The 22,851-nt window shown below is 43.4% G+C and overlaps 1 protein-coding gene across 1 annotated transcript in view; it reads right to left on the minus strand.

The window, feature by feature from the left end:
- SAP130 (Sin3A associated protein 130) overlaps window positions 1–22,851 on the minus strand; it is a 31,272-nt gene that overhangs the window by 1,939 nt on the left and 6,482 nt on the right. Inside the window, exons 4-17 of the mRNA XM_006016030.2 lie at window positions 21,859–21,970; window positions 19,919–20,043; window positions 18,502–18,626; window positions 17,591–17,741; window positions 17,320–17,410; window positions 16,977–17,081; window positions 14,659–14,800; window positions 13,031–13,152; window positions 11,395–11,667; window positions 9,491–9,668; window positions 7,758–7,862; window positions 6,535–6,896; window positions 1,393–1,641; window positions 892–1,017 (exon numbers count right to left, since the gene is read on the minus strand). Coding sequence (XP_006016092.2) covers window positions 892–1,017; window positions 1,393–1,641; window positions 6,535–6,896; window positions 7,758–7,862; window positions 9,491–9,668; window positions 11,395–11,667; window positions 13,031–13,152; window positions 14,659–14,800; window positions 16,977–17,081; window positions 17,320–17,410; window positions 17,591–17,741; window positions 18,502–18,626; window positions 19,919–20,043; window positions 21,859–21,970 — 2,266 coding nt within the window. The remainder of the gene's footprint in view (window positions 1–891; window positions 1,018–1,392; window positions 1,642–6,534; window positions 6,897–7,757; window positions 7,863–9,490; window positions 9,669–11,394; window positions 11,668–13,030; window positions 13,153–14,658; window positions 14,801–16,976; window positions 17,082–17,319; window positions 17,411–17,590; window positions 17,742–18,501; window positions 18,627–19,918; window positions 20,044–21,858; window positions 21,971–22,851) is intronic.

The following is a 22,851-nucleotide window of genomic DNA, read 5'->3' on the forward strand; positions in this document are numbered from 1 at the left end:
TTCCCTCCACGTACCCTAGTAAGTGAAGATGGTATATTGATCAAGAATGAACTACACTGTGTGCAATGGAGAGGAACTGCAGGGCAGCTCAGGTGTGGGCTTCAGGCAGCTGCAGCAAGAAGGGCCCAGCAGTGGCGAGGGGGATGTGGCCACTTTTCCCTCATGCCAAGCACCAGCTTCTGCCCAGCTGCTGCCACTGTTACCACTGCTCAGTGTGAGCGAGCAGTCTGGAGAAGGCATGGGGCAGCCTGGGATCAGGGCTGCGTCCATGGGTTCCGACTGGTTTGGAGCTAGCCCGCTCTGGCTGGGGCAAGTCTACAGTGGACACAAGGCGGGCTGGGGTTGGGACTGTGCATGCAGGTCCCCACCAGTACCAAGGGACTGGGGCCAGCGGTGGCAGCAGCTGGAAGGAGCCACGACCATCTGGGCTGCCTAGAAATGCAGTCCAGCCACAGAGCCGCCCCAGCTGCACTGCACACCCAGAGGCGGCAGGACATGCCATGAGCCAGACAGCACTTGGGCCAGGTGGGACTGCGGGACTCAGTACAAGCTGGACAAAGTTCCTCCATGAGCTAGATCCAGCCTGCAGGCCATATTTTGCCTACCCCTGGAGTTATATGCTAGTTACTGAATGCATAATACCCCTGCCCCCCACAAGACAGATGAAGAGAAACTAAGACTACTGCTAGCTTAAAGAAATTTTCCTTTCATGTATGTGGTCAGCAAATGGTTCTCAGCAGAAAAGAAGTTCTGCTTGTAAAGCTACTTATGAACATTGATGTCTGTGCCTAAAGCACCAATTCTTGGCACTCAAATGCAGTTTATCAACAATAATAAGAAATCCTATTAAAAGGAACACTGAGATACTACGCTGTAGATAAGTACGCTGACCTTTAACCCTGACGTCACTGTATCTCTGAAAGTGGTGATAGGCAGCTTTCCATGGGTTGCGATAGTGTCGAAGCAGTGTGATAGGGGGTCTTGGACGCACGGGGACATATCTCACACCTTCTTCATCTAAGAAACAGGAGAAATACGTGCACCTCAGTAAAGAACACTTGTGGTTTAAAGAAGACTGGCATGGCCAGTGGTTTAAGCTGAAGATTAGAAAGCAGCATATGCTGAGCTGTCATCTGAGTCCAGACAACAAGCATCTCTTTGGGGTCAGAGACTGGTTAAAGGACTTCTCTAAATGTTATTATTGTAAAATTTTCAGAAACAGATATTTTGAAAAGCATAATGTAAACAGTAACTTAACTTCTAGCAAGAATGTCATCTTTTCCTATATTAGAGGTAGGGGACAAAAAACCCTGTTTTGGAGGAAGGGAAGGGATCCGAAAAATGGACATTTGAGTTTGAAGAGCACAGTCACTGATACAGGAATATCATTACCTATATATTCTTTAGGGGGAGACTTGCGTTTCTCTGCCTTCACCAGAAGACTTTTGGCAGTAGATTTCTCATCGTCAGTGCTATTTGTTTCCATCATGTCTCCTTCCTCTGTAGAAATCACATGCTGCTGCTTCCGAGGCTTTTTTCTTGGGGAGGCACCAGGTGGCAAGTCGCCTGGGGGCATTGAAAGGTTGTTGGCCAGCAAGGCAAGAGATGGAGACACAGTACTTGTAGTCAGTGGAGGAACTGCTGAGATGGAAGCAAAAAAATAGCATTTTAGACCCCAACAGCCACAATGGGAGAGAACTACAATGTCAGGAGTATATAAGGAACAAAGTAATGCCTAAATGCTGCCAGAGATACCTACCCACGTTTTCTTACCCTGCAGTGACCACGGTTTAAGAGACTGTAGTCAGTGTGGGTCCCCAGTAGGTGCCACTGCACCCCCTTGAGTATGAGACCAGCAGATTCTTATGGCTAGCAGCATTAGTCAGGGTCACATATGCACTCTGAGCCATCTTGTGTCTTCTGTACCAGAGCATAATGGTGGAGCAACTACAACCTTCCCTTAGTTCCTTCACATTCAAAGCCCAAAAGAGTTGAGGTTCCTTAAACAGGAATAAAAGATGGGTTGTGACATCCACACAAACACCATCTTCAAGAACTACAGTTACTCTGTCAAGTGTGCACCTCTTTGCATCCCTCTAACTGGTGAGCAGCATCTCCTTAGACTGTGGAGAATGGTAAAAACTGATCAAACAGGAACTGCAATATGGCTGAACTTAAGTATCTGTTGGGGCAGCCACACCAGTGGCAAACCATTTAATGACTATCAACAGGGCAGACCAAGCAGCTCACATTAGCAAGTTTCTGAAGCAGGCCACCTATGTCACTGGTATTCAGGAGAAGCATGCCCTGACATTCAGAGAAAGACTCACCAGCTTGCTGGTAACTAGAAGAAATGCAGGCTGTACCCAACTGTGAAAGTATTTGGGATGAGATTTCTTGGCCTTTTGATATATTTTATATAGCCATAAAGAAGCAGGTAAAGTCTGAAAGCTTTAGTTCTACCAGGCACTAAATGAGGGCTTTGGAGATATCCAGAGAATGTAGCTTTTCTTCAAGAGGAGCATATGTTTTGGGGAAGGAAAGTGGTGAAGTGACTGATTCAAACAGAGCTCTGGTACCACCTTCACAGTGAACTTGCAATGTGGTTTCATCCCATCTTATTACTGTGGAATTTTATTGAAGCATGAGATGTTGATATTGATGCCAAATGGGACTTGTAGCAAGCTAAATGTTAATTCTACATTCTTAGAGCAAGATATAGCCCAGGATCTTTGGAACTTGGGTTTCTACAAGATTCACATTATTTGTGGCTGCTCATATAGAAATGTTTCTTTTTTTGGCCGAGTAGGTCCTTTTGACAGGTTTCCAAACATGGATGAGCATCTCTTGTACATGTGAAGAGCAATGCCTCAGGCTAGAAGGGCTGTTATGATAAGGCTAACTGTCTTGTCTGATCTCAGGTATTATTCTAGAAATAGAGATTAGTAGGAAAGCAAAGGAGATAGATGACTAAAGAAGAGAGATGTCTGGGAGAGGTTCTTGACTACAGCTCATCTGAGTCAGGGGCCCTGTATTTAGCATTTGCTGGGCATGTCTACATATTCATTAATTCACAGTAGTTACTGCACATTTAGTTTAGTATTTGCTTAATGAAGTGCTAACTATATGCACAGTAATTAGTTATTGTGCAGTAGTGCCAGTGAAAGTTTTTTTGTGTGATGCTTACAGCTCAGTAGCCTAATACTACTGCACAGTAGGGTATTAGCATGGTTTTTGCCTGGCATGCTACCACATTGTGTTATTAGGCTACTGCACATTAAGCGTCTCATGCAGATGCACCCTTTGTCATGGTATGGATGGGGTTTTCCTACTGCAGAATATCAGGTCAAGAATGGGTTTCTGTACTGATCATTCACAAGTACATTCCCTTTAAAGTCCATTTCTGCTTCTTGACTCCTAGAAGGTAGAGAGCAAGTGGGGCTATGCTGTTTCTAAAAATTGATAGCTTCCAGAGTGTGGTCAGTGGAATGTCCTGTTTTGCCCAGAAGGACTTGAATTATTGGTTCAGTAGAATAATCAAGAAATTGTATGGAACTCCTGATTCAAGGCATTCCCAGGCAGCTGTAAACTGCCTAGAGACTATGCACCTTGTATTTGGAGATGATTTAAGAGAGAACACTAATCTGTCCCTAGTGCATTTGCAGTAAGTGTTACCATCTGAGTGAAAAGAAGGATGCTCTTTTCCTCATGTTTAAGGGTTCCAGCCACTAAGTGGTTTGTCCCAGTATTTGGTGGGATGGTTATGAATTTGTTCATATGGTGCTTGAATGAGGAATATTTTTCCTTAACCACTTCTATTTGTAAAAGGCTCTTATGAGAATAGTCTGTGAAAAAAACAGGGAATAGAAGCATGGGGAAGGAAGCAGAGGATGGAATAACTGAGGACAACTATGCTCAGTATCCATTTATCTTCATTCTGTTCTATCAGATTAGAGGAACAAGGCAAGGTGGTTTTCAAGAGAAGTGCTTGCAAGACTGGTGCTGGAATACCTCTTGAGTGTAGTGTCAAACTGATTGACAATCAACTGAGCATGTATATAGCTGAAGTTATTTTAGTGGCATTGCAGTTGCCAGTGTTAAGCTGGGGTACAATCCCTTGGCAAGCCACTTTTCATGGTATGCTGATAGACTTTAGAGTTGCTTTTGAATTGTAAGGAAGTATAACATCATCAATTTTTAGCCAACGTCACCAGTCCATAAAATGGCATTGTGCCAGCGTCTGATGGAAAACACTTGGGGTCTTTTTTATGATCATGTATCAGTCTGTGTTACCTGCTGCACCCACTGCAGATTTAAGGGTTTTTTCCCCCCACCAGTTGATCCTTCTTTATGGTGTCCTCAAGCTTTCCAATGTCACGGAGATAATACCTTGCCAAGTTAGAAAGTCTTATTTGCCTAGGACAGCTTGGCAGTTTGCCACTCAAAACTGAAGTGATGCCAAAAGAACAGAACTTTTTTTTTCTGAACAGATCCAGTCTCTCAAGGTCCTTATCCTTTGGTGCATTCTTACCTAAACTAGGCAAACCTACTTGAGAGCCAGAGCTGCACTGTGAACTTATATGATGGTTTCTGTTATCTTCTCTTTGCATTTCATGGTTGATATCAAGGTGCTTCAGTTTTGTCAGGAAGATTTCATTAGGTCTATGGGAAGGATGTTCTCGCTTGTCCCTACTGAGACAAAGTATCAAATAGTTAGTGCTCTTCCAGAGATGAAGAAAGTCTCACTCCTAATATGTCTGTGATTTGGATTAGGAGTTCTTGTGACACTGAAATCATTTGGCATCAGAATCTATGCTAATGTGACTGTTGCTTTATCAGAGGATAGAGAGGAAAGGTCCTTTGGAACTGAGGAAGACTGATGAGTTTGTCTCTGGCTTTTGGTCCCTTTGACTCTGGCATCAGCTGTCAGAGAGAAACCTTTTCTCTTTCCTTGATGAATGGCTTTCTTGATGCCTGGGAGGGTGGCATACTGTCAGCATATGAATGATTGCTAGACCTGTAGCCAGACCACTGCAATTCCTTTTTGACACTTTGGCAGGGCTCAAGGAGTCCCTGAAGTCTCTTAGCAGCATCACTGATCACGTGTATAGGGATGACTCTCTATTCAGCCGAAAGGAGCAGGTATAATTCAGTGATGTATCCCTCCCAAGGGCAGCACTGATGGGTCAGGCTCCAGAACTGCAGGCATCTCCACTGGTACTGAGGTGCACTTTGGGGATGGATACAGTTCTGGTACGAATTCTTCCAGTTCTGAGGAGCAGTGCTGAAGAAGTCACCTTCGGGTACTGACCTTTTTGTCCATCTTACGTGTCAAAAAAGGCTTGGGGGGCTTATGTCCTACACTTTCTGTCTCTCTCCTCTTTCAGTCTCTCTCCTCTGGGACACAACTCTTCTTTGAGTCCCAGTCTCAGTTTGGAACCTCATGGTTCCATTCCAAGGTTTGGGGTACTACCATTGATAAAGGCACCTGTGTATCGTTTACTGTGGACAGCACTAGCAGACACACTAGTGTTGGTTCTCTGCTCCATGTTGCTTTCTCTGTGGGGGCCTTGGGCACTGCTTGCCTGCCTGCTTAATGAAGCAATGAAACAGAACAGACATTACTAGTAGAGGTCCTGGAGCTCAGATCTTCTGAGTCTGAAAAACTGCTCCAGGACTGAGTGGAGAATGAGAGGCAGAACAAACATCTGATGAGGATGTGGGACTCAGCCAGGTAGAATAGGCTGAACAGAGTCAGGGTTGCATCTTGCTGCTATAGGCAGCTCCTTTTTCCTTCCAGCTGCTCTGTTCTTCATGCCTTTGTTTAGTACATGAAGCAGCCCAGAGTGCAAATACAACTGTCAGGGCAATTACCAGCTTAAAGTATCCAGTCTCAAACACAGGGCACTTGTGCACCTACAACGGGATCCATATTAACATACTGAATAGTATATTGTATTGGGAAGAGCAGGGACAGTACAATTCCTTAGCTGTTCAGGGAAAAATAATTTAAATGTCACATGTACAAAGAAGAAAATTCTGCATAAGGATTTCCATGTCTATTTTGTATAGCTCTAAGTCAGATTTTATTCTTCAGCTGCCATATAAAATAACCAAAGAGAAATACAATTCCTATTTGTACGGTAGGGTGAGCTTTTGAAGGACATGGTTCCAGTGTCTATTCTTCAAACTCTTTACCATTTAAGATAGATAGTACATGCTTGCAGCCCTTACAATGTCCTGTTTCAATGAACAAGGAACAGGTTCTATATTCATTAAAAGCATCTATCAACAGGATTCCCATTTCCATTCTATTCACCTTAGCCCCATCACGACTTTATACCCTGTACATGTTAGAAGATCCAAAATGAAATCCTAGACTCTGGACTTATGTTGAAAGGTAGCAGGAACAGAAAAGAACCTTTAAGAGTTATTTAAAATTAGACCACAAACTGAATTTTCAGGCTGGGTTTGTGAAATCCTAACCCTCATGTCCCCCCAGAGGAATAATTTCATTTAGTTTAATAAGCCTACCAGATACTGGTCGCATTATGTCCATAGGCTCCACTTCTTCTTTGATTTTTATCTCTGGTACTGGGGATCCCAACACCGTGGAGAGGGCCCCACTCATGGTTGACGGAGGTGGAGGCACAGCCACAATTGTGGTAGAAGTGGGTGGAGCAGCTGCGACTGCTCCTGGAATGGTGGACAGGGTTGCTGTGGGCTGAGAAGTTGGACTGGCTGCTGCAATAATTGTTGGAATGGCAGATGGAGGCTGCTGAGAGGTAGGTGGGATTGCGATGGTGGGTTGTTCACCACTCTGATTAGACACTGCCTCCATAGACACAGTGACTGGAGTGGCCATAGAGACATGGATTTCTGGCTTAGGCTTGGCACTAGAACATAAAAAACAGTATTAGATAGTTACATCAATTCAAGGTCTTAAGTACTGCTGCCATGACATTCCAATACAAAGTCTCTAAAATTAATCAGCTGAGTTTTGAAGTTAGCTCCTTCAGAAAACCTTAATTTTTTGACTAAGCAAATGATATCTAGCATAGTAACATGCAGAGCAGAGCACTGTGGGAGGAGAAATGAACATTTCTATCTTATTTTCTCTTATTTTGACTTTTCCCATCCTTATTGGTTGTGAAAGCTAAAGGTTAAAGGTTCACTTCAGTGTTTGTCCCTAACTCAGAAGCATTCAGATATGATACAAGTCATATGAAATATAACAAAATATATATTACTTTACATTACACATCTCAAAGGGGATAAGGAGGAGATCAATTTCTTGGGCTATTCCACCAAAAACTTGTCCTGTTTCTTTGTAGTAATACACATTTTGATGTTACTTATTATGCTCAGTGGAAGGAGAGTAATCTCATTATACAAATCCTGGAATACAGATATAAAATCTGGAGTGGAGGAAGGGATAAAAACAGGATAATACACAGTTTTCTTCTTGGGACCATGAAATCAATATTAAAATAATTTTCCATAAAAATCCAATGAGATACTAATGCAGCAAGATCATTTAGGAAAATTACAAAACAAACATATTTTATACAACTAAACAGATTAAAAATGTAACTTTGCAACAGTTATTCATTTGAGAAGTTTCTATTATACTTCTATTAGGCAGCATTTGCTTGTCACTTGACATACGCTGACCTCTACCCTAAGTTCCATTGGCCTGCACTTATTACAAAGGAGACGCATCATAAGTCTTGCAGTCTGTTGTTTTAAATCCTTACCCAGCAGGTCTTGGCGATCCAGATGTGCTCCGCATAGCGCTCTCCACGCGGGTACTAGCTACTTCAGGGGGCTGAGGAGGAATGAGACTTTTCCGGACTGCCAATCTGTAAGACACAGAGAAACATGACGCTGCTGCTTGGTATACTGGTCTTTGTAACACAAACATTAGCACAGGTAGGAGATCCTGCCTTTTCTTACTGTTGCAAATGAAACAGTATTTTTTTGCCTGATTTGTCACCACTTGGCTATGAATTAGTAAAGCTTTGATGAATTTAAGAAAGAAATTGTTCCTAATATTCTTCAAAGAAGCCTTAAAGAGAGTAAACCAGAGCAATCAGTCTCCTCCCCTCTATTTTGAGGACTTCTCCACAGAGTGCAAGAATCCCTACCAATTTTATTTTCAATTTATTGATCAGCACTTTGTTTTGAGGCCATCAGCCTCCAACTGAGGACAGGAGACTCCCCAGTGCAAGGCAACACAGTCTTCCATTACTCTGCCAAAGCTGAGCAAACCTTGAACTGACACTGCTTTCAGCTGTATGTGAAAAGAAGCAGAGCCCCAAGGTTTATCACAATTCTATCAAGGTAATCTATTAATTTTGGCAAATTAGAGGCTATCACTATAAAATACTTTGCATTGTAATAAGGTTTAAATCTGAGACTCTACCAGCATTAAAAATATCAACACCACTCTGGGAAAGAATCTATCTTTAAAATTCAACCCACAAATAAAGAAACTGCCTTATTGGTTATATATTTTTTGTTTCTTTAATTTACATTTTTATTGTCTGACTTTCTCAGTCCTGAAAAAAATTACATATCAGGATTTCAGTCCTGATCCTGAAGGACTCACTGGAAGTCTTGGAGACTGAAGGCAAAATCTTTCACTCCTTAATTGGAGGGAACAGATTGTTGAATCTAAGTTTTTCTCCTGTTCTTTCAAGCATTTGAAGTTAACAGAAGGTAGGAAAAAATGTGGAAGGGGTTGATGCTACAGTTGTTTTCCTCTCTTTGTTAATAAGATTTAATTTTTGTAGCATGTTTCATGTTACCCCTTCTCCAGGAAAAGCAGGGGACAAAGGCCATGAACATCTGTTTGAAATTTGTGAGAAATTTACACTGATAGAAATCTTTCTGTGAGAGGGAGCATGTCCAGTCTGCAGTCACCCCTACTCCCCATGCCTTCCTAAAACCAGAGTGGATCACAATCTGAAGAAGGCATGGGAAGCAAGGGGAGTTAATCTACAAATATTCATTCTCCTGGGAGAACGTCTCCCAGGGCTGACTTCTCCCTCTCCTTAGAGTCAAGTTTTCTCCCAGAACTGCCATTTTTAGTCTGGGAGAAACAGCAATTTTCCTGGTATAAAATGAACATCTGTACATGGCCAACACCTGAAAACCAATTTTAAAAACCTTAGTCTTTTGGGGTTTTTTTTCGTTGTTAAACCTAAAGCAGCAAGAAAAGGATTCATATCAATTTTTAAGCTTGCATGTCACCTTCAACAACTGGAGTCAAACAGTCCCATCCAGTTGTCTGTAATAGGATGCATTACGGGTTAAGGAAAGGTGAAAATGTAACCTAGATGAACTGTGCCTCCCATAGAGACTGGCATGTAACACACCCTGCACTGGTTGCTCTTGCAGGGCCTTTTTCTATTCACTGAAAACACAAGAGATTCTCCTACTAGGCTGAGCAGAAGAGCTATTACATGCCAACTCCAGTCCTACTCACCCATCTGTGGTTGGTTTTTTCCGGAGAATGCTTGGGCGTGGGGAAGAGCCCTGGGCTGGTGCACTAGCACTAGCATTCTGGCTGTGGGTTTGCACCACTGTTGTTGCTGCTGGAGCTGAATTGAATGTGTTGCTAATTGGATTAGCCACAATGGTGGCTCCATCTGCCAAGACTACTGCTGGGAAAAATAAAAATTGGTGAGATAGAGGCAGAGGGAGAATACACCAGGCAGAAGATGGGGGAAGCAGAAGTTCTGATAGGAAATTTGATGGAAAGGTAAGCATATGCGCTAAGCTTGCTTCCCAACTCTCCCCTAATCTTTAAGTGAAATGCTTTCCAAACACCTAGTTAATGATAGCTATACTTCAAAGCACTCTGACAACTGAACTTTCCTTGAAGAAGACTGAAGTCCCCCTATTGCCAACTCCCAACAACTGTTGCTAGGCAAAACTACCTTTCCAAGAGAAATGGAACTGGTGCAGTTTGCCAGGAGAGACTGCTGATGTGAATACTTCATTACAGGGACACTCTGGCTGCATCTACATAATCTGCTGACTGCACAGTTGTTACACATTTAGTCCTTGTATAAACAAGTATTAAAATGACTGCATAGTAACTGGAGTTAAAGCACAGTAGTGTTGACAAACAGCTTTCTCGAGATGTTGATTGTGCAGTACTGTCATGTCACGCTTTCTACCACACAATGCTACTGTACAGTAGTCACAGGCTACTACGCAGTCAGCGCCTCATGCAGACGCAGCTTCTTAGTACAAAAAAATCCACACCCAATGCCTAACATCTGTATTAGTGGTTCTCAACATCTTAAGACTTGGGACATCCCTGGATAGACTCGAGACATTGCTGCATAGATTCACAGCACCCCCTGGAAAATGCCAGCTCTTAGTTTTCATTCTTTTTTTGACTACAAAAAGTAATAGAGAAGTTTTCTGTTGCAAAGATCAAACTATAAGTTGTTTGAAATCTCTGGGTTTATCTCATGAAACACTTTTGCAAACCTAACTGCTAATACTGTAATGAACCTATGGCAACCTAGAAAGGACTTCAAGGCACCCCAGGGTGCCATGGTACCCTAGCTGAGATATACTGAGCTACATATAAGGTGCATTCTGACAGTGCCACAGCCTGACCTTCGGTCTCACGTATTTGACCATCTCAGCCCACCAATGATCTGGGGTATTTAGGCAGGGACCACACAATGTGTGGTCTGTCGGCTGTATGAAATCACTACATGTTCTGTGGACTGTCAAATAGCTTCATGTCAGCAAATTTTTGGGATGTCAGAGGACTGATTTATCTTGCATGAGGGCCTTCTGCAATAGTCCAGGACTAAGTGACTAACTGTTTGAGATATTTTGCAGCCCTTCTCTAAATGCTGTTGTAATCTGCTGGTGGTCTAGGGTAGTTTTTATCAACATTATTCTACTTGTGACTACCTGTTCTCACAAGGACTTACTGAGGAGAATCATTCATGTTCAGAGACTTGTTGGGGTTTTCATCTATAGAAGTACTTTCAACTGCACCCTAGGATTCTCAGCCTAATCCTAAACTTCAGGCAAAAATTACTGAAAAAGATTTTGTTCTAATCAGGTTGCTTCTGGTCTTTAAATAATGGAACAAAAAAAATTTCTACTGAGAGAGGACATATTAGCATAATTAATATTTAATATCCACTTCTGGGATTACTACTGAAACTTTATGAAGACTTGTGCTATTGAAACATAAAAGTTATCCCCTATCAGAAGGGTACCTTGCCAAGGAATTAAACGAGGCAAGAAAACCTAGGAGGGACTTCAGTCAGTCAAAAAATTGGCTGTGTTATTTCAGGGTTCAGTTGATGCTTTGAGCAGTCCATAGCTGGGAGATAGTGATTAAAGCCATGTTACCTGATGTCTTTGTTTCAGTTTGTGGCTGCTGACCACTGATTGGTGTAGGCTGGAGTCCTTGAGCACCAATAGATGCTGCTGGGTGGAGTCCCTGTGTTCCAATTGGTGCTGGCTGTATCCCCTGTGCACTGATAGGTGCTGGCTGTATCCCCTGTGCACTGATAGCATGAGATGCGTCTACAGTCATCAGTTGCATAGGATTAAGGTGCACAGTGGAAGCCACTCCTACACCAGTCTGAGCTGTGATGGCAGAGTTGGGGGCCTGAGCTGAAACTGTGAAAAAAAACGAGAGAGACCAGGAGCAGCTGATAGACAGCAGAATTACCCTTAGAAAAATTAGCTTAACTGAACATCAAGAAGATTCAAAAGAGAGAGACAACTGTTAACACCTATGGAATGAAGAACAATGTGCCATTACCTCAAATGACTCCCTTAGCCAGCTGCATAGTAATACATCAGCCACTGCCTTGCGAAACAGGAATCAAAGCCCTTCTATTCCAGGCAAAAAAAAAAAAACAGCTTCCCTGCTTAATACACATGCCCCAATTGTGGTGGGGGACCTGATTTTGGGGGAAGGTGCATGTTGTATGCAAGAAAAAATAGTAGTTTTCAGTAAACTTGTTTTTAGGTGTTCAATACTGAAGCATTTATTGTTAAAAAACTGCAAACTAAGACTAGGTCAAGCTCTAAAATGACTGCCATCAGTTGAGAGAAGGCAAAGATCTGTGAGTGTTTGCAGAGGCAGATGGAGAAGAAAAGGATGGAGTAGAATCCAAGTCTAAAAATAAGATCCTCACTACTCCCTGCTCTGCTGAAGAAGCCTCCAGTTTCTCGCCCCCCACCTTCAACTTTCATGATTTATTTATACCGTGACAATACCAAAGTCTGCAACAAACTGAAAACTAGGTGTGGGGTTACTGTAAAGGACACTTAATTTAACATCAAAATCCGCAGTAGTGGCTGTTGTACTGAGTTCCATGACACTAGAGGAAAAAAAACAGCCTGGGGCACTTGCAATTTTATCAGCAACATTATTTATGTATGCGGGATGAAGGGAGTGGAAATATTCCAAAATTAAACTGGCTCATTAGAACACATGGCTGGAAGACACATCAGGTATTGATTTGCATAAGCACCCCAACTTGTTTAGCAAACCTAGAATCTTTTGTTTCTGCAGATACCCTCAATTCCACTGTTAGAGCTCAAGCTAGCAAACTGTACGAAAGGAAGAAATCAGCAGTGGCATCTAAATACTCCGATTTTATTCAGCTGCCAGTTTGCCTTGTGTAATGCAATTCTTCCTCTGGGGCCCTTTTGCACCTAGTATCATAGACAACACGCAAGTGTTGACAATGGTGGGGGCAGAACCCTGTGCTGCTGCTGCCACCAGCCCCGCTGCTGCCTGGTGCTGGCTCTGGCTGGGCTACAGCGCGTCTGTCAGCATGCAAATAGTGTCGCCACTGCCCCCACTGCTGCCAGGCCCTGGCCGGACTGCAGTCCCACACCTCACTGTTGGCACTGAAAGCTAGGGGGCATATGCCAGCCCTTCCCCCCACCACCACTTGTCACCTATGCCTGCAGTCAGGTCTGGCTGACCTTTACTCCTGAAAAAGTTGTCTGCATGCAAATTCCTTACCAGGGTATTGGCGGATGGTGGACACAGAGCTGGTGATGGGGGTGTAAGTGTGCGCAGCCAGAGGGTAAGCAGAAGGTGGATACGTTGGTAAGAAGTACTGAAACTGGACAGGCACCGACTGCCTGAATATATCAAGAAAAAGCAAGTGTTAGGTAAGTCACTACAACTGCATGCACATCTTCAATCCCAGAGTTCAAACTATCTTCAGACCTCTGCAACCTCCCTCAGCATGAGCATTCACTAACCCCAATTACTTTAGCCCACATTTAGAATACAGAATACTGCTGGAAGAACTATGCTGAGCAGAGGTGTGAAAACATCATCCCCATAGGTAAAACAGTTCTGAAGGCAAAACCCCTGGTATGGACAGAGCTCTGCTAGCAGAAAGATTTCTTCCACAAAAAGAGCTGTCCCACACCATAGAGCCAAGCTGCCCCAGTCCTGCCACTATAGTTTCATAGACATTAGGGCTGGAAGGGACCTCAGAAGATCATCAAGTCCAGCCCCCTGCCCCAGGGGCAGGAAGTCAGCTTTGGTCATAGGATCCCAGCAAGATAAGCATCCAAATTTCTCTTGAAGGCATTCAATGTGGGTGCTTGAACCACCTCCGATGGCAGGCTATTCCAGACTTTGGGGGGCTCAGACAGTAAAGAAATTCTTCCTTATGTCCAGTCTGAAATGGTTTTGCTGGAGTTTATAACCGTTCCACCTTGTCATCTCTTGGGGCACTCTGGTGAACAATCGTTCCCCCAGATCCTGGTGAGCACCCCTGATGAACTTATAGGTGGCCATCAGATAGTCCCTGCGCTTTTCCAGGTTAAAGAGTCCCATAGCTCTCAGCCTGTTGTCATAATGTCTGTTTTCCTGACCTCTGATCATTCGTGCAGCTCTTCTCTGGCCTCTCTCAAGCTTCTCCACATCCTTTTTGAATTGTGGAGTTCAAAACTGGACGCAATACTCCAGCTGCAGCCTCACCAAGGCCAAGTACAGTGGGAGAATGATGTCCCGGGATTTACCTGAGACGCATCTATGGATGCAAGCCAGTGTTTTGCTCACTTTACTAGCCGCAGCATCACATTGAAGGCTCATATTCATCTTGTGGTCAATCATGACCCCCAAGTCCTTTTCATCCATTGTGCTAGTCAGTGTAGCATTGCTGAACCTATAAGGATGCTGCAGGTTTTTCCTCCCAAGGTGGAGGACCTTGCATTTTTCGGTGTTAAACAACACAGGTTCTCATCTGCCCATTTCCTGAGCCTGTCAAGATCAGCCTGGATCGCCCTCCTGTCCTCAGGTGTGGATGCTTTACCTCAGACTTCGGTATCATCAGCGAACTTGGCCAGTCCGTTTCTGACTCACATGTCCACATCATTAATGAAGATGTTGAACAATACAGTTCCAAGGACAGAGTCTTGGGGGACCCCACTGGTCACAGGGCACCATGACAATTGACTTCTGTCAATGCAGTTAATGCAATTACAACTCCCACTGTGTAGAGACACTTCTGGCTAGCTAAGCTCACCAAGGTGTTTTGCCACATTTCTTTGCATATACTACAAGTGTCAATCACAGAAGTAGCCAGGTCCCCTAAGACCTAACTACTCACTCACAGAATTCTTCCCTCCTACCTGTTGTCATTTCTGGTTTCCATTGCTACTGGGTTTGGAGATGCCCGGTGTCCAGATATGGGTATAAGATTACTTCTCTCTCCTGTATAATCAGACTGGATCCGGGGAGACGTGTGTGTGATTTGCTGGGGAACCACCTTAGCTGCATAAAGAAAAATAAGGAACCAAATCACATCCAAAGAAAGAAGCCAACAGCCACTGTGCAAGGAAGCTTGAAATACAAGTGGCTGAACTGGTTAGTGTCCCTTTTATTGATCATGCTACAGCACAGAAGGATGGGTTAGCATGACAAGACACAATTCTGTTTTATTACTGATTCATCGTAAGTGCTCTCTGGGCTCTAAATGTACAAATATGTTATGCTCTAGGTTGGAGACATGAAACTTGTCTGGCCCCATGGGCTACAAAAATGGTGTGGGACAGTCCACAGGTTGGATGAATGGTGCAAGACTAGCCTTGCAGGCTGGACTGGACCTACGGACCCTGCCCCCAACTCCATGCTCCCAGTACTCCCCACTCCAGCCAATCCAGGTCCCAGAGGAAAGAGGCCCAGCATTCTGGATGTTTGGCAGCCCTGTGAAAACAAGCCATATGTCTTAGTGTTGTGAGGGCTTTATCACTGCTGGTCTTGCTCAGGTGTTTGGCAGCCATGCCAGCATGAGCTGCGGAGCTGGAGTGCCAACAGCACCATGGCTTCTTCCTGTAGTGGCAGTAAAGTGCCTGGGCAAAAGTTGCAGCACTTCAGTCTCAGCAGCACCATGAGAAGAAGCCTGCAGATGCCTGGCTGTTGGGGCTACAATGCAGCAGGTATTGCCCAGGCACTTGGCTGCTGCCACAAAGAGGTCCTCCGTCATAGCCAAAGTCAAGGCAAAAGTCTGTGGGCGAGATCAGGGGTTCCCAATCCCTGGGCCACGGCTCAGTGCTGGGCTGCGAAGGGTTAGCTGCCAGTCCTCAGGGAGGGCTGGCTGCTGGACCAGAAGTGACCGTGGACTGGCTAACCGCGGACTGGAAGTGACCGACCGGCGTGCTGCAGACTGGTTGGCTACCTGCCCAGAGTATACCAGTCACTGCTAGTCTGAGGTTTGTCGGTCCTCAGCCTAAAAAGGTTGGAAACCCCTGGACTCAACCCAACTCTCTGGGCTGGATTCAGCCTGTGGGCCTTACACTTGACGCCCCTGCTCTAGGTCAAATTAAGCGACCTTGATTCCTGAATTGGTTAATTTTGCATAACTGGATGCCCCTCTTCCCACCCTAAAAGCTCAAAGGACTAGACCAGGACAGAGTGAAAGACCAAACGGTGGAAAAGGAAGCAAGGGACAAACTTTTGAGAAGGCAAACCAAATACAGGGGAACTAAGGAACTCTCCAGCTAGCATTAGTGTGTGAAGAGCGCTCTTCTCTTCCCAGAATTTTATGGGACAGGAAGACTTTTCAAAAAGCTACAACCCCCTCCAGAGATAAATAGATAAAAATAAAGACATTTTGGAATAAATTCGAAGGCAAAAATGAATGTGGAAAAAGTCTGCTGTTCATTTAACACTTGGTATTTATTGATGTTTCTTGATAACCATCCTCTTTGTTTGTAAAATATGAGACCACAATGCAAACAAGAAATGGTATACTGGATGCTGGATTTTTTGCTGTTCAAAAGCTGAGATTTTGCCTCAGTTATAAACAATTCCTCAGGAAAGAAACGTCTCATATTACTATTTTCCATCCCTGCACAGAGAAATAGGCAGCTACATTTCAAGATAGGTTCTAGGATAAAACTAGCTGAGAACTATAACAGAATTGCAGTGCTCTAGGTTTATAGCAATTACTTCTAAAGACTTAACTGAAGGCAGTTTTCTAACCTGAAGGTCAGCAGTACTGTTGAAAACAGATGTCTCTGCCAAGTTTCACAGCAGTGCTAAGGGACAAGCTTTGCTAAGTTATCTACTCTTGAATATGCACACTAGCCAAATGGGACTGTGCTCCAGCCAAAATCTGTAGCAACAGTAAGGTTCCTCCTTTACTCTGTCATTGAAACAAGGTGGACACATTTATGGCCCTTGCAATCAAGCTACAAGATGTGAACCACAGGAAGTCTGTGTAATAAGGACCCACGTGAAGAAACTAATAATTAAACTTTAACTTTTAACTTAAAAGTAAATATTATGCCACATTAAATCTATGCTTTGTTTTCCCCCATGTGAACTGATCCGCTCTCTTACTTGGTTTGCAGGTATGCACAGATGCACCCAGACCACACAGGATGTGCATGTACATAAAGATGTCAGCTGAATTACACACATTCCATTTACAACTGTACTCACTCACCAACAGGGATGTTTGATGTGGTTACAGCAGTGGCGTGGGAAGAGTGGGAGGGCATTGTCATGGTGACAATGGTACTTGTAGGTGCTTGGGTGTGAGAGACAGAACCTGAAAGATAAAGACACACTTCAGATTTCTCTGCTGCTACGTCAGCCTAATCTGAGAAAGGGAAAATGAACAAACCAACATATACCAGTTTCTACCCAGGCATCCCCCTTCCCCCACAAAACACATCCCCCATCCTAACTAAGGACAGGATTAGTAAGGAAAAAACAAAGATGTTCTGCCGTCCATAGTCAGGTTTCATCTTTTCAAAGAAGTAAGGGGAAAAAAAAGGAATAGTCACCTGCTGTGGTGGCTGAGGCAATGGTATTGGTTGCCAAAATAGGTGCCACTGTTGCTGCTGCCACTGGAGTACCAGTACTAAAGATGGTTTTCTAGACAGAAAATAATTCAGAAGTACATTTTACATTTGATGGATTTAAAATCAATTCTAAAGAACATACCGCCAACCTGAAATTCTGTCCTGAATTTACACTGGGACATCAAGCTGTCACGGCTGGATTTTGGAAAGCAGTATGAAAGGAACTCTTCTTGTCTTATCTCTTGACACTCACCTGAGCCATAGTGTGGAGCTGTTGTTTCTGTGTCCCTATAGCTGGGTGAGAAGGTAGGGTGATCCGAGTTGCCGTGTCCCGTGGCTGTGCAGGGCGCTGAATACTAATAGGTGCAGAAGGTGGATGTTGCTGGATAGACAGAGTTGGCCGACTAGAAAAAGAGAAGTATGTCCTCAGAGGAGTAACAATGGTTTAAGTTTCTGGACACTAAACAGACCAGAGGTGAAGGGAGGTATCGGCCCCAATCCACTCCTCTTCAAGGGCTACATTCCTATCAGGTGCATGTTAACACAGTGATAACAATTGTAAAAGTGAGTGCTTTATTATTATCAGTGCACATTTACATATCCCTAACTGGAAGAACACCGCCATTTATGTCAGAGAAACAAGCTACATTTTTCCACAAGAGGCATTTAGAATACTTTAATATTCATACAGATATATCGTGTACATACACACACAACTATATGAAAATGGAACTGAATTAGTCACAAGCTTCCAAAGCAAACCAATAAACTCAACAGCTTGAGAAACAAGGCAGTCAGTGAACTACTGGTTAGATGTTCTTCACCCAGAATAGAAAATAATGCTTACCATTTAAGTCCTTTACATTTACAGAACACGTTACAGGACTTATCATTCTTGTTTTATAGTTGAGTAAACTACTACAAAAGTTTAGTGACTTGCCTAGTATTACAAAGTAATTTAGCTCTGCCACTGACAACAGAACCTCAGTTACTTGACTCATTCAGTTATGAGATCAAATGGACCATGATGAAAAAAATCTCTTCAACTCCAGCCCATCATCTCCTATTCATAACAGTATCAATTCTGAATACCAGCAACCATATACTGTCTATGAGAACGTATGACATTTTAGGGCCCGGCAAGGCACTCTTCTTAGAGTTTACCTGAGGGTTGACTCCGTAGCATGTGCTGCTGTTGTAGTAATAACTGGAGACTGAGCTCTTGTGGCCGAGACTGTTGCTACTACAGCAGGAGGGATCGTGCTTGAAGTTGTTACAGGAGGACGAGACTAGTGAGCAGAATGAAAGACATTCATGATGATGACCTGAAAATGAACTTTAAGATAACCTAAAGAATGCACTGCATTCGAAAGCTTGTCTAAACCTGAATATTAGACTGATGTGTGCAAAAGGGGTCTGCGCATTTGGTCCAATTAAAGCTATCACCCACAAAAATACCTGCCTCTCCATTCGCAATGAAACAATTTAGAGGCAGAAGCTGAGAAATATTTTTCTAAAACCAATTTTTCTGTGTCTCAGCATAAAGTTCTGGAAGTTTAAGACAGGGATAGGCAACCTTTTCCAGCTGTGAGCCAGAATAACCCACCTCAGGTCAGAGGCAGCAGGATGGGTGGGTTCTAGGACCCTGCTGACACTTGTCTTTGCAGTGGCATGAGGAGAGCACCCGCAGTCAAAGTCCCCACCACCAAATACCCCTGAAGATCCATATCCATGATTTACATATGGCCCATGTACTATAGGTTGCCAACCCCTGCTCTAAGATGTTCCCCAGTCCTTCTGTCTTCTGTGAGCTCCAAAGAAGCTATGATCAGACTTCCACAGCACAAGCATAAGCAGCAGTCAGTGATCAAAACCAACCAGAGGACCAGTTATGTTAAAATTGTTTCAATGATGCAGTGAACTTTAAGATTGTTAGATAATATCCTTTAACACCAACAATTTCCATTCACGATTACCAAAAATAATCTGCTCTACCAACAGACTTGCAAAGGAGATTTAACTGGAACCCTCCAACATATTTTACCCTGTCCAATGTAAAATGTGGGGATTTTAGATTTGCTTTAACCCTGAGCTTTGATCCAATCCTAATAATGGAGCTGCACAGGCACCTCCATAACACACATTCTTCTCATACACATGTATCTGGGTTGAAATTTATATGAACAGACATTTCAGAAATATTTTCTGGTCTAGTATTTGGCTCAAGTCAATTTATAAGTAAAGTATAAATTAAAAAGTACAATACCATGCCAGGGTTCTAGGGCTTTAAATATACACCTAGATAAGGATTCCTCCACAAGCCTTAAGCATTTTGGGTACATGTCAAATTTCCCACCCAACAAGTCTAAAGATGACTCTAGAACTTTTTGCATGATGGTTCCAATGCAAGCACCATGACACTGGATTATAAGGAACAGAATCAAGAGGAACAGCTGCCCTAGCCCCCCAATCCACTAAATACCAAATTGCAAACTACATTCTGGATGGATGACCCTTAAAGCCAGGAAGAGCTCTGGATGAACAGTACTACTGTCTGCAATACAGCGCAACTGCTACTTGCCTGGATTGGTTGGTGAATGATGTGCTGAACAGCTGGCTGAGCTGTAGCTGCATTTTGCAACTGGGAAGCTGGCCTCAAGACTGTTGTCACCTTAGAGCTGGACATCACTGCAGCAGCTGCCGCACCTGAGCAAAAAAGCAAATTTGCTAGCACACAATATGTCCAAATGATTCAATGGGGACTACAGCAGAGGGACTGCAGGATTTGCTTCATTTTAAACATTCAATTTTTATTCAAGTGACATTGCTCAAAAGTTTTACAATAAAAAACTTGAGATGCTGGAAGGATTCCAGGCTTTTTTCCCCATTTAAACCATCTGCTTTACTGTCCCATTTCTTATGCATATACTGTTCTTTTATAAATCCCAGCCTTTTCTATTTCAAACAATGGAAATTAAGTGAGTAGGAGTACTCCAAGTAGCCCGAATATTAGACTGGTGTGTACGAAAGAAGTCTGCTGATAATATAAGCCTCCCTGCATTTGCTACAGTGCAGGGGAAAAACGTGAATGAACAATAAATGAAAGATATTTTTAAACTAAACTATCACAGTACAATCCATGCCTACAGTTCAGCAATTTGCCCAGTTTGCTGTGCCAAACTAATGAGACATCTGTAATGTGAAAAACCTGCTTCTATTGATTCTAGCATTTCAATAGCAATTTTATCCTACAGAAAAAGAATCATCTAACCCTGTTTGCAAGAAGATCACAAACATGATGATTCACCATAAACAATATGAGGTCTTCAAATCATTTGACAGAACAGAAGGATAAAATTTCTCTAGAGTTCACTTAAGAGCAAATATTCCATAGGCAGTGTAAGTTAATGGAACCAAATTTGGAAAAGACATCAGAAATCAGAAGAATAATGAAAATACAAAGGAAAATTCGGGACAAAGTGCGTCTCCATCCCCACTCCACAGCTCAAATGGACACAAACAAATGCTGTTCAAAACCACACATACAGCTACACATTCTTTCCATCTACTCTGATGAAGGACAGTTTTGCCTATGGAAACACGCTATGTGCATAAAAATAAGGTTACCAAAAGCAAAGAATGCATAGTGTGTTTTCTGTTCAGAACTTCAGGCCTGTCTGAACGACTATAAAAATAGTCACAATCTTAATGTTAGCCTGGGATTTGTGAAAATGTTAGGGTTTTTTTAAAACTGCATAACACTTGTGATCTAAGCGCACACACATTGTTTCTTGTGAGTATAGAGAAAAAAGGGATGTGAATGAAATTTTGATGGATGCTTTTCTAGTCTAGTCTGATTTTATCAGACTGGAAATCCAATTCATGAATGTAAACCTACCAGAAGCCAGATAGACTTAAGCCATTCCTCAAAGTGCTCTTGCATTAACTGACCTGGCCTCTCCTTATCAAAGGACTGATATCCCACTTTACAAATCACAACAGCTGAAACCAGGGAAGAGACAAGAGATTCCAGAGCTAGTGAGAACACTTAGCTCAAGTCAGAAGTATGAGGACCTAAAACATAATACAGTAAAATGTATGGTAAGGCATTAGGGTGATATTGTGAAGGATGGGCATAAAAGAAATGGCAAGGCATAGTAAAGCATAGTTGCTAGCTGTGTAGGTACTGCTCTGAATGAGCACCAACACTGTGGGCAACAGGCCTTTTTCAACTAGGAATGGTTTCCCTGAAGTATTTCACTGCTTTGAAACTATCATGCTAGAGCAGAAGAGGTGCTGATGGGTGCCAGCATTGTAAGTACTGTCATGCAGCCCAATCTGAGAGGTTTAAAAAAACCCAGTGCTCAAAATGCTAGCAGCCAACTGAGGCCTTGCCTACAATGCCAGTCTCAATAGCTTAAGTGGTACCCGTGTAAATATTTTAATGGAAAGAAGTATAAACCCAGCCTCTGTGTATCTATGTACTAGAGCCATTATTATTGTTGCTAATGGTGACTTTACCTCGGGGCAAGTGAGATGCTCCAATGTGCAGAGGTGGCCCGGGAGCACTGCTTCGGATGATTGACATCTGAACATTTGTTGCCATGATATGGTGCAAGTTACTAGGATGTCCCTGCAAGGTAGAAGACAGGATCCCATAAGGAGTGTTGCCAAGGAAAAGGTCACATTAACAGCTTATGGGATGCACAAAAATATCAGAACCAGCATCCAGCCACATCTAAGAGTTTCAATGAGCATGCAGAAGAAGTGTAGAGTATAAATGAGAGAGTTCAGAGATATTTCTGTTTGATGAAGCTGCTGCCTCCTCCTGTTTCCTGTGGAAAACTCATATATTTTCATCAACTACTACAGGTCCCTGCCACATGCCAACTGCTGGCATTTCTGCATAGGGTCATCATTTTAGACAGCTTCATGTCACCTCCTCAGCAGAATCAAGGAAAATATGGGAACCAGGCAAGCAGTACGAAGGCCACCCCAAATTGGTATAAATTCCTAGACAGTGCTAACTACCCTAAAGATCTACATCGACGAGGGACATGCTCAGTTGGGATGGGCTTCACCTGTCCCCCAAAGGTAAGCGTGTGTTTTCTTCTAGGATGGTGGATCTCCTCCAGCGGGCTTTAAACTAGGCTCGCCGGGGGGAGGGGAAGATGAGGGTGGGGGAAGCTGTGGACCACCAAACCATGTGGCACCCACAAGGACAGCCCAGCCTGAAGAAAGAGAACATTGGGAACGTGCAAGACGTGGGGCGGCCAGCAATACGGCACAAGTAAGAAACGAGAAGGTAAGAAATAAGGGGCCCTTTGGGACTTGGAGCAGGGGGGCAGCAAAGGCACCTGTCGCAGGGCTCAAGTGCCTATATACTAATGCTAGGAGCATGGGAAACAAGCAGGATGAACTAGCGCTCCTGCTTGCACTAAACACTTATGACTTAGTGGGGCTAACGGAAACCTGGTGGGATTCATCCCACGACTGGGCGGTACATATTGAGGG

This window comes from Alligator sinensis, unplaced genomic scaffold, assembly GCF_000455745.1.
Source record: "Alligator sinensis unplaced genomic scaffold, ASM45574v1 scaffold237_1, whole genome shotgun sequence".
NCBI lineage: Eukaryota > Metazoa > Chordata > Crocodylia > Alligatoridae > Alligator > Alligator sinensis.